Raw genomic sequence first — 11332 nt, 5'->3', positions numbered from 1 at the left:
GATGAGGGCAATGAATGTACAAATGCATTTTACACAATTGATGTATGTATGGATTGTGATAAGAGTTGTATGAGCCCCCAATAAAATGATTTTAAAAAGTAAAAAAAATAAAATGGCAAACAGTGTATCATATATATTTTACCAACCATAAAATTTTCCTGAAGAGATCAACAAGCAACACGTAAACAGCCTGTACTGTGGACTGTGGCATGTTAGACTAATTCTATTTTCTTGATTATCTGTGTTTTTTAAATGTCCTAAAATCCTTGTGTATTGTCTTTGAAGTGTTTTCTTTTTACGTAATAAACTTACAGAAGAATCCTTCCATCTCTCTGAACTACCTCTCAATCCACTCTTGATCTCCTTTCTGGGAGGCTTATTCTGAAGAACTCCTTAAGGAGACGCAAGAAAAGATCAACTTTCCCCTCAACCCTTGCACATAAAATTGACGCTCAAGAAAATTGTGCTTCAGCAAACTGAAATCTCGCTACAAAAGGAGCTGCCGTTCTCAAAACTCTGCTGATGTGGCCAGCTGCCAAGCCCAGGCACTGGCACTCATGCAGAGAGACGGCCAGGTAGCAGGACCAGCCCAGTTGGGGCCCTCACCTCGGGGATGCAGTCCTCATGGGTCACTACTCGGACAATGTCATCCAGCGGCAGCAGGGAGTTGCACTTGATCTCCGTGTACACGTTTTTGCCCTCTGTGCACACAGCCAGCAGCTCCACCAAGTGGATGTGGTACATGAGAGGGCTGTTCTCATCCATGCGGTCCCGCTCTGACCTCATCATCTGGATCAGAGTCTGGAAGGAGGCCCTGTCGTTGTAGAACACGAGGACATCCTCTCCTGAGCTGACCAGCTGTAAGAGAACACGGCTCTGTTTAAGTTACAAGCTGGCGAAGGGGGGAAGGGGAGCAGCATGAACAAAGGTGGCCGAAGCTATTCGCAGAGAAAGCTGTTCTATTAGCCGTGACCTTCTGGCGCCAGTCTCACCTACATTCCTCAACTCATCGCGTGCATTCATTTCTAGTTCTTAACAGCTAAACACGTTCAGCATCAAATTTTAAACCACAGATAGAGAAATATTACAGGGATTCTAAAAATTATTAGGGAAAAGAAAGTCTACATAGGAACATTCCTGTGTCAAGCACAAGCTTACCCTTGATTATTTCCAAGACTGCATGCTCCCAAAGCAGCAAGCATGTTGCTGCGAGTCAATCCTGACTCCTGGTCTCCCAATGTTTTACCAAGTGGTACTGCCCCACAGGGTATCCATGGCTGTCACACCAGGTCTTTCCCCAGTGGCACCATAAGTCGATTTGAACCACTTCTCTTTAGGTTAGTAATGGTTTGCACCATTTTAAAGTGTGTCTTCCTTCATACTCTAGCAAGGGTCACTCTTAGAACTCTCACTCATTGCCTCATCCCTTCGAATCACAGTTCTCCATTTCAAATTGAGACGCTACTTCTCCACTCTCATCAAACGCTCAAGACTTTCCTAGAGGGCCGGCGTGCCCCAGGACTATGGGCTCTCAGAAGTCAATTTAGGAATTAATCCGTTTCAGCATCACATGAAAACCCAAAAGCTCCAAGAGGGGGCTGGCACAGGAGTCAGAGTGAATATGGCCAGCTTTATTTACTTAACAGCAGCTATGTTACATGAGCACTAATTACGTGTCTGTAGGAATCATCACACGAAGGTAAACAGAAAGTCATCACCTCAGCCATGACCATGTCCTGGCACTTTTTAATAAACTTCCCTTCCGCCTTCACGATAGTCTGTAAGAACTTGATGTATTGGACGTTTCGACCATGGGTTTCGATGCAGTGAACAAAGTGCTGAACAACTCTCTCGTTGATCTCACTGCAAAGCTGGAAGTTGTTCATGAAAATGTGCTGCATCGTTACCGCCTCCAGGATCTGGCACAAAAGGAGAAGAGCACAAGGAATGATCCAGAGGAAGCTGTGGTGGCAGCTACAGAGCAAGGAAAGGAGAAGCCCAAGCATACTTCTGGACTCACTTCTTTCTTAACTAAATTTTGTTGGTTGTTTTGTTTTTTCAGGGATATATAATAAGTATACAGAAGAGTAAACCATCACAATTATGCAACTAAGCAGATGACAAAGGAACACCGACATCAAGGGATGCCTGATAATGGCCACTGCTCCCTCCCAAGTCAACTGCTTTCAAGACCCTACATGGGTTTTGTCTCTACTTGAACCTCGCATGTTTCTATCTGTTTTCTTCTGTTCGGCATTATACTGGTGAGATGAATCCATGTTGTGGAATGGATAGTAGTTGATTCACTGTCACTGCTATTTATGAACACACAAAGGCCTTCAGAGTTTATGGAAAATTGCATTATCTTTCAATTCCTTTTTCCCATGCATTTTTTGAAGCCCCTTCATACGTTGATATACTACAATGGATTTTTCTACTCTACTGTTCCTAGCAGGAAGCTCGCGGGCGTAGTGCTCAATGCAGTTTGAAAACACAAGCTGCTCCTCAGGAGAAAGATGGGGTTTTCTACTCCCGTAGAGAGTCGGTCTCAGAAACTGACAGTACAGTTCTCTCCTGCCCTGTAGGGTCACTCTGGGTGGGCAATGACTCGATAGCAGGAAGTACAATTGCTCGGCATTTGGGAGTAGCTGGTTTAAATGATAAGCGGTGGTACTATTTCCAAACAGCTTTTGAACGATGTTAACAATTCTCATTCTGCTTTCACAGCTATCTCATATCCTTGGCCATACTTAGTATTGTTTACCTTTTTTATTGTCTCTTGTTGTGTCTTTCATTTGCATTGGACTGAGGATTCATGCCATAGTTATTGGTCTTTTGGATAGCCTCTGCTACCAAATGCTAGCCCAAACAACAAAACCAGTTGTCTGTAGGATCCCTTATCAACTTCAGTCAGTGATACATTTGGTTTGGAGCTCTTTACTGAATACAGGAATTCCAAATGTCTCCTCCTACTCTCTGCTTGCTTGTGGATGATCTTAATGATACCATTTGATGAAATGAAGTTCTTAATTCTGTGTTTTCCTTGATGATTAGTGTCTTTGCATGCAGTTTAAGAAAACTCTGTTTACCTCTAGGACATGAAATATCTTCTAGATTTATTTTTTAGTCTGCTCAGAGTTACTGCATTTTATGGTTTAGTGTGAGGTAGGGGATTTTAACCTTTGTATCTTTCACTCTCTTTCCCTTTCATACAGAAAGGGAATGTTAATCTATGTTAAAGAGAGAAATTGATAGCAGATCATCTTGCATTGATTTTGGGATTTTCTGGTCAATGAAGACAAATATTCACTTTAAAGAAGTCCTTGACTAAAGTTAATTGGTCAGCAGCTTTTCTTTTTGCCAAAGTTGCTAATCCTTTCTTCCCCATTCAAAGCCAGATTGGCAACGTTAATTGAAAAACAGACCAGAGGTCTCCTGTGACCTGGCTCCATTGAAGAGGGAGAGTAGGGTTCCTTCAAGTAATCATACGCTGATTAGGCAATGGATGGTAACTCTCTCTCTCTCTCGCCTCTGCTCTTTTCAAGCTGCACTGTACCTAACGTCCTCAAACCACTAGCTTTCTCTTAAATTAAAATCACCTCTCTACACACTCAGAATAACTGCTCAGAATAAACTTTCAAATTTTGCTAACGTTTAAATTACTTTTAACACCCATTGCCCACCAAACCTGCAGCTTGCCTAATAGGTAAGTATATGCATGTGAATGTACTTGTCTCAGGAAGTCTTTTGCATTATGGGAGGATGGTGAGAAAAAAAAGGCCACCATGTAGGAAGGAGGGAACCGACTACATGGAACTGTGTGTGACCTCCTCCCTGGGGGACAGACAACCAAAAAGCAGATGAAGGGAGACATCGGACAGGGCAAGATATGACAAAATACCCATTTGTAAACTATCAAGGGCTCATGCGGGAGGGGGGAGCGGGGAGGGAGGCGAAAAATGAGGACCTAATGTCGGGGGTTTAAATGGAGAGAAAATGTTTTGAGAAACGATGTACAAATGCGCTTTACACAATTGATGTGTGTATGGATTGGGATAACAGTTGTATGAGCCCCTAATAAAATGTTAAAAAAAAAAAAAAAAAGAACCATGGCTCTAGGAATTGAGGTAATACCAATTGGAATGTTTCAAAAACACTGATGTAGTGTCAAGAGCACTAATTAAACTATTCCATGAAATTTGAAAAAAAAAAAAAAAAAAAAAGGCCACCCTTGCAGTTGTCCTGGCAGGAAGTCAAAAGGAGAAAGAAGTCTCCCCACTGTAGAGACCACCCGACCATAATACATTAGGTGAAAGTATCAGCAACATGCACATAATGCACTGTGCTATTTTGCTTTTTTAGCTGCATGTCGGTTTGATGTATTTAAATATATCTAATAAAACACAAATGTGATTTATATGGATATGTTGTGTATTTGTAAAGACTGCAGTATAAATGAAAAGATACACGCTTCAATGAGCACACCCTGGGAGATGTCTTCGCACTTCTGTATTGGTTACCTTTGATTCAAAGAGAAATTTTATTAGGAAAAAACACAGCTTACCTTGCCCCTACCACCTTCTACCACCTCCCCCCTCATACCCATCTGTAACTCCCTCCTCCCCTCAAAACACAAACACATTAAAAAAAAAAATGATGAGTATTTTTGTCTTCCTGGGAGTTGATCAAAACGTTCTCCTTTGGAATGAATGTTGCATTATAATGAGTCCCAGAAGGCACAAGAACTAGCTGTTCTCTGCTCTTCCCTCTCTCCTCCCTATGTGATTTCTAGACAGGCCTTGAGCCTTACCCCTGGGTTGAGAAACAGGTTTATGTGTTTGTGTAGCAGAGCCTGATTCTGCTGGTTGCCTGCACAGAAATTCTGCAAGAATTCATGAGCCAGCCGCATGATCTCCTGCATCTTGGTGTCCTCGGCCTGAATGGGATGAGAAAGAGAGAAATTAGTTGAAAGCAGGGGTGGAGGGGAGACAGCAGCAAGTCCTGGTCTCCAGCCAGGTGGTCAGGTTGTATCACACCTCCATCAACCCTACCAGATACGGGGGTCCAGGAAGTGCTCCCCGAGGGCTTGCCTGCCTGCTGTGTGGTGCTCAGGTGCTACACTGCTGCCCCAGAAAAGAACCAAGTGACCTATCTGTGCCTCACAGACAAAGGGGAATGTTCTCAGGGGCAGAAGTTAAAAGATGTTATTCAGAAAACTCAGGGAACATGCTCCAGGGAGCAGCTGGTAGGGCTGAACCATGGGGCTTTTGATTGGCAACCAAGCACTTAGTTATTGTGGCAACAGGGCCCCTTAAGGAGTCAATTAGTATAAAGGATTTAGCAAAGCATCTGACACATTCCAAGTGTCTGAGTGCTCAAGAGAGAGGTCATCTTCTTTCTCGCAAGGGTGGTGTGGGTGCTTTCACAACGAAGCTGGCCTTTCTGGTAGTCGTTTTTGAACCGGATACCTGAGGCTACGGCCTTGGACTCAAACCCTCTCGCGGTCTGGCCCATCATCTACTCATCTATCAAACGGGGATGCAACCACGGCCCATCCCTGGGCTTTCTCAGTGATGAGCATGTGCATCAGGCCACACAGATGCAAAGCTTTGCTTATTCTGCTTCTTTCGGTCCCACCTCCATGAACAACACATATGAAGGTGAGAGAGGGGTGTAAAGGGCAAGATCTGCCAGCATAAAAAAATAATTAGAAAAAAGTACCCCAAGAGATCCAAACACTGAACTAGAAGTCAGCTACCAGTAAAGATCCACAAGTGGGCACGCACTTGTTCCTGCACATACTGAACAACTAATAGAGCTTAAACTACTTAGGACAGTGGAGGTTGGGGGTTCGAGTCTACACAGAGGTACCTCAGAAGGCAGTCTTGCCCATCTGCTCCAAACAAGTAGCCACTGAAAGCCCTAGTGTGGGTTCCTACTGACAGACCTGGGCCAGTATGCCTAGGAGTCAATGCAACAGCAAGTGGCTGGTGACCATGTATAAACTTACTTGAGAAATGTGGCAGATGAAACCTTCTAGCACCATCCCAGGTACAAACACAGGTATATGGAGAGAAGCTGCCTCTCTCTGCTGCCTATGGCTTGGGACTAAGGGGAGAAAATGGCCTCTTCTTCCTTTGCATGATGGTAAATGGCAGGTGGGTTGTTTATGGGAGAGTTCCCCTTTATCCTTTCACTGCACCAGTTGTTCCCTATACAACAGTCTGAGGATGAACTGAACGTATGTGCGTAGGGGACACTGAACTTGCACTAAACGTGAAGGGGAAATTAGAGCCAGGGTTTGACATCTCCATTTACCTTAAAAGATGGTATATGTGACGATCGTGGAAGATGCTCCCACATGCTTATATATGAGGGGAGTCCAAAAGTTTGTAGAAAACAGAATTAAAAGATAATGAAATTTCCCCTCAAGACTTTTTGAAGTCCCCTCATTCTTCTGATACCCTAATCATAATGTGTCTGTAAATGTATCACAATTAAAAAAGAAAAGAGGCAGACTGCAACATGCTTTGTCCACAGAGATACCTGACGGCTACATGAAGATGTTTGGAACCTAAAAAGCAATTCACTTTCTTATGATATCTTTCTTTCTTTCTTTTTTTAAAAAATTCTTTTTAGTGGGGGCTCATACAACTCTCATCACAATGCATACATACATTCATTGTGTCAAGCACATTTGTATCTTTGTTGCCATCATCATTCTCAAAATATTTGCTTTCTACTTGAGCCCTTGCTATCAGCTCATTTTCCCCTCCCTCCCTGCTTCCCCCTCCCTCATGAGCCCTTGATAATTTATAAATTATTATTTTGTCATGTCTTACACTGTCCGACGTCTCCCTTCACCCAGTTTTCTGTTGTCCGTTCCCCAGGGAGGGGGTTATACGTAGATCCTTGTAATCAGTTCCCCCTGTCTACTCCACCTTCCCTTCACCCTCCCGATATTGCCACTCTCACCACTGGTCCCGAATTCCCTGTGTTTTTAGTTCCTATCTGTCATCATCTTAAAAGATGCTGTATAGGTAGGCACAAGACTCTCATCAGATTCATGTCTTCACCAACAATCTGTAAACTCAAGGGGCCTCGGGGCTGGGCGGGCACCCTCACCTTCTCGTAGGGGATCTGCAGCAGCTCCAGCACCACGGCATGGGCACCCATGTTCCGGAGCAGCCGCTGCTGCTGCTTCCTGCTCTTCCGGACTGAGGCGCCTTCTTGGACACAGAGTCGGCTGAGTCGAATCAAGATCTGGAAGGAGGGAAACAAGTGGAAAAAGAGTCCTGGGTGAAGTGAGGGCAGGGAGGCTACACACATTAAAAACTCCACACAAAGAAAGCTGTCCCAACACACAGCATCCCTGAGGCCTGGTCTTTTCCAATAATAAGCAGCGGGTGTGGTTTCCGAAGCACGCGGTAAAGCAGCAGAGCTCTCTCTGATGGGCACGACGATGTGCCAGGCACTGAGGCAGCTCCTCCAGAATTACATCACCGCATCCTTCACTCAGGTCAGAAACTTACACACGGAGTTGGCAGTGCTGGCTGCAGTTTCCAAGCGAGGGAACTAGGGCCCCGAAATATGCGGTGAAGCTGGAGCAAAGCCCAGAAGAGACACCAAGACCTATACCCCCACCCTCTACTTCCTCCAGCCAAACCCAGCAGCAAGGAAGTCCGGGAAGGAAGGAGGGAAAGGGAAAGCAGGTCAGAAGAAAGGGGTGAGGTTGAGAGGAGGCAGGCAGAGAGCAAGACAGAAAAAGGGAAAAAAGGAGGGAGGAAGACGGGGAGGGAAGGACAAAGATTTGGACTCTCAACTACAATAGTACACACCACAAAGGAGCCCAGGTGGCGTTGTGGGTTATGAATTGAGCTGTTAAACGCAAGGTTGGCAGTTCAAATCCACCAGCCACTCCTCAGGAGAAAGAGAAGGCTTTCTACTCCTTTAAAGAGTTATAGTCTTGGAAAACCCCTGGGGAATTCTAGCCTGACCTATAGGGTTGCTGTGAGTCAACACTGACCCGATGGCAATGAGTTTGGGTTGGGTTGGTATCAAACAACGGAACTCCTTGGAGAAATATTAAAGAAGGACAAGTGACAGAGGGGGATACTTACCTCTTTGACCACCCTATAGTTGTAGCTGCTTGTACTTTCATGTTTTTGTGGCTTGTTAGTCCCCTCCTAGGAAACAAAATGAACAGTAGGACTGGGCTCAGGCTAACTCTGGGCTACTGCCCATGTGTTAGGGTTAGCATCACCCTTTACAACAAAACAGGTTTTGCACTGCTTTTCAACAGTCACACTGTTGGGCTTTACACTAAGGCCCCGTATTTAATTACTCACCCTCACCTCTCTTCTGAATGACAGCATGTCACACACTGGGGAGAATGATATCCGGTCTCAACTGGGCCAAGCGGTGCTAGAGAGCAGGCTTGCCCCTACCGGGTCTCTGTGCAAGCCTGGTGCTCATTCACTCAACACTAAATCTATTACCATGAGCCTGGGGTCCTGGGTGACAGCGGTGCACTTTGGTGTTAGGCTCACGCCTCACAAGCCTGCTGTTCTGTTCCCCTGGCTAATTAACAGGAAGGATCTCATAAGAATAAGCTCCGCCTGTCATCTGCTTATAAAGCCCTGTACTGGCACTGTTCACGCTGCAGGGAAACATGGGCATCTCTCTCACCTCCACTTTCTTATGCTCGTTCTCACCGGATGGGCCATCCATTGCCTCGTCAGGGCCCTGCCCTTTGTACACCCAGAGCTCTGATTTTTCCACAATGGACCTCAGTTGATCCAAGTCTTGTTTGATCTGTTTGTAGTTGTCCACATCTTGGCTGGTCACTAGCAGTTGAACCTTAAGGAACGCAATCCATCAGTTGCACGGGACAGCTCAGCTTCTTTTTCAGACAACACACACAGGGCAACTTGGGCTACCTGCTTGAAGGCCTGCAGCACTTCCTGCCTCTGGCTGAAGTGCCGGAAGAGCAGCTGCAGGGCCCCCGACACCAGTGGTGGGTAGTCGTGCATTGTCAGGTGCAGCAGGACTCGCAGGAAGGTCCGGCCACCATGGTCATCCAAGTCCAGTGGGGTGTTCTCCTCACTGGAAGGAAGCGGGGGAGGAAGGCAGGATGAACTGCGGAGCCCTGTCTCAGACACCCAGGCCAGTTGTGATTGCAAGACTACAGTCGAGCTTGTGCTGCATGCCATCAGCTTCTTTAACCTAACTAGGAGACGGACTCTTTCTCCTGCACTGTACTGTGAACGGAGGGTCAGATAGATGTCACTATTGTCAAATCAGAAACCAAAGCCCCTCCCTTCCCACAGCGACAGGTTGGCCATGTGATTGGGCTCATGAATCCTGCTGTGCTGGCTGCCTAGCCTATCGCCTGACAACTTCCAGCACCTTTGCTTCTCCTGAGTTCTTCTTTAGTGACTTCTTTTATTACCTGTTGATTTTAGTCAGCCAGTGGCCATCAAGTTGACTTAGACCCATGGTGACCCCATTTGTTTAGAGCACAACTGTTCTGCAGGGTTTTCACAGGCTGATTCTCAGCCCTCTCTTCCAAGGTACCTCTGGATAGACTAGAACCATCAACCTCTCAGTCAGTGGCCAAATGTGTCAAGAGTTCCAACGCCTAGGGAATTCTGTTTATTTAGGATGCCATAATCCAGTATTTATTAAATTATATATGGTAAAAAAAAATATTTTTTTCAATCTGTAGGAGACTGATATAACTCTTGGTCTGTACCATTTCCAATGACTCAAACCTATTGATCATGTCTTTGATACCAGGGCCAGAACAATGTAGAAGCATACTGTCATTCTGTTCTTATCTTGTCACCACCTGTTAACAGCTCAGTCTGGCAAACCCCACCGTGAGGAGGCACTCGGGGTTGGCCAGCAGTTCAAAACCACTCCTCATGAAAGAGATGAGGCTGTCTGCTCCATAAAGATTCACAGTCTTGGTTAATCTATATAGGTGTGCTATCAGTCACAATCAAGAGGCTCGTTTTGTGAGTTTTCAGCAAACCATGATAACTCAGTGTTCTGAGAAGCAGAATCAATCAGCACCACATAAAGGCATGCTCACGCCCCACATTCACGTCCCATGCAGGGACTTCGTGTGACTGCGGACCAGCGCACCTCACCCACAGCCACACTTCTGGACCCCCGGGTGTTGCTATGATGCTTGAACAGGTGTCAGCAGCAGCTGGCAAACTGCAACAGCTCCATCACTTGATGACTTCATCTTTTCTATGCAATTGTAAAGTTCATGAGCATTCCCTGCATCGTGTGGCAGACCACGCCACCACATACACACTGTCCCCAAGAACCGTGCCAGTCCCTGCACTGTGTTTATGAAGAAATGAGCGCCAGGCAAGAGGAGCTCAATCTCCAGGTGAGCAAGGAGAGCTCAGAGAACACTCATAGTGCTATCCTCGCACTTCCTAATGGGAGCATGCTGCCTACACCAGGTGAGGGGTCAAGGGCTGAGCTGAGTCGCCACATTTCACATGGATGCATGCTCATGCTGAACTCAGAACACCTGTGGAAGTAAGCTTCCGAACACCACCACCTCCATCGTGTCCAACGCAAGTGCTGACGCCTACGGCACACACTTGGTTTCTGTGCTCAGACCCTCTGTTAACACTGGTCCCCAAAGACCTGGCCCTCGCCTTACTCACACCTTCCAGTAGTCCCTCCCACAGTGACGCCAGGTGATTTTCTCTGACCAATAGGTAGGATATTAGCAAGCACAATGTAAGCAGAGGGTTGATTAGTTTACCCAATTGAAATGCTTGCTCTTGGAGCTGGCCACCATGCTGTGAAGAACCCAAAAACACAGCAAGAGAACACGACAGGGCCCAGCATTACACATATGCTAGCAAGGGGCTAACAGTGTGAACAAAGTAAACCTGAGTGGCTAATCCCCCCAGTCATCTCTCACTGCAGTCGCAGGAAGAGAACTTCAAGGCATGCTGTAGAAACAGCTGGCCCACAGCACCGGGACAGGGAGCAGTGTGGCAGTGGTTTCCATCTCTTAGTTTTTGGAGTCATTTATTGTGCAGCAACAGAAAATCAATCAAACTATCTAAATTATAAGAACTATGTCTAAAGAGTGTTTATGCCCACTAAGGAGGTGCAACAGATCAGGAAGGGAATGGAGTGGCGAGGTCCCCAGGGAATGCTGAAGGTGGACTTTGGGGCCAGGGCGTGGTGCCCCAACAGACTGGACTGGAAAACACTCCTAAAGGCCAACAAACAGTCCTTGAACTAACTACAAGCTTTTCTTTCTAGTTGTGCTTTGTTTTTTTTGTCATTGGTT

At 46.0% G+C, this 11332-nt stretch overlaps 1 protein-coding gene across 1 annotated transcript in view; it reads right to left on the bottom strand.

Moving 5' to 3' along the window:
- Positions 1-11332, bottom strand: part of ITPR1 (inositol 1,4,5-trisphosphate receptor type 1) — a 413260-nt gene that overhangs the window by 171630 nt on the left and 230298 nt on the right. The window contains exons 27-33 of the mRNA XM_045285628.1: positions 8940-9105; positions 8689-8859; positions 8121-8186; positions 7126-7263; positions 4811-4936; positions 1719-1919; positions 607-858 (exon numbers count right to left, since the gene is read on the bottom strand). Coding sequence (XP_045141563.1) covers positions 607-858; positions 1719-1919; positions 4811-4936; positions 7126-7263; positions 8121-8186; positions 8689-8859; positions 8940-9105 — 1120 coding nt within the window. The remainder of the gene's footprint in view (positions 1-606; positions 859-1718; positions 1920-4810; positions 4937-7125; positions 7264-8120; positions 8187-8688; positions 8860-8939; positions 9106-11332) is intronic.

Source organism: Echinops telfairi, unplaced genomic scaffold (assembly GCF_000313985.2).
Source record: "Echinops telfairi isolate 266 unplaced genomic scaffold, ASM31398v2 ScPeMD7_7474;HRSCAF=8512, whole genome shotgun sequence".
In the NCBI taxonomy this organism is placed as follows: Eukaryota; Metazoa; Chordata; class Mammalia; order Afrosoricida; family Tenrecidae; genus Echinops; species Echinops telfairi.
This window is presented reverse-complemented; position numbering and strand designations above follow the sequence as displayed.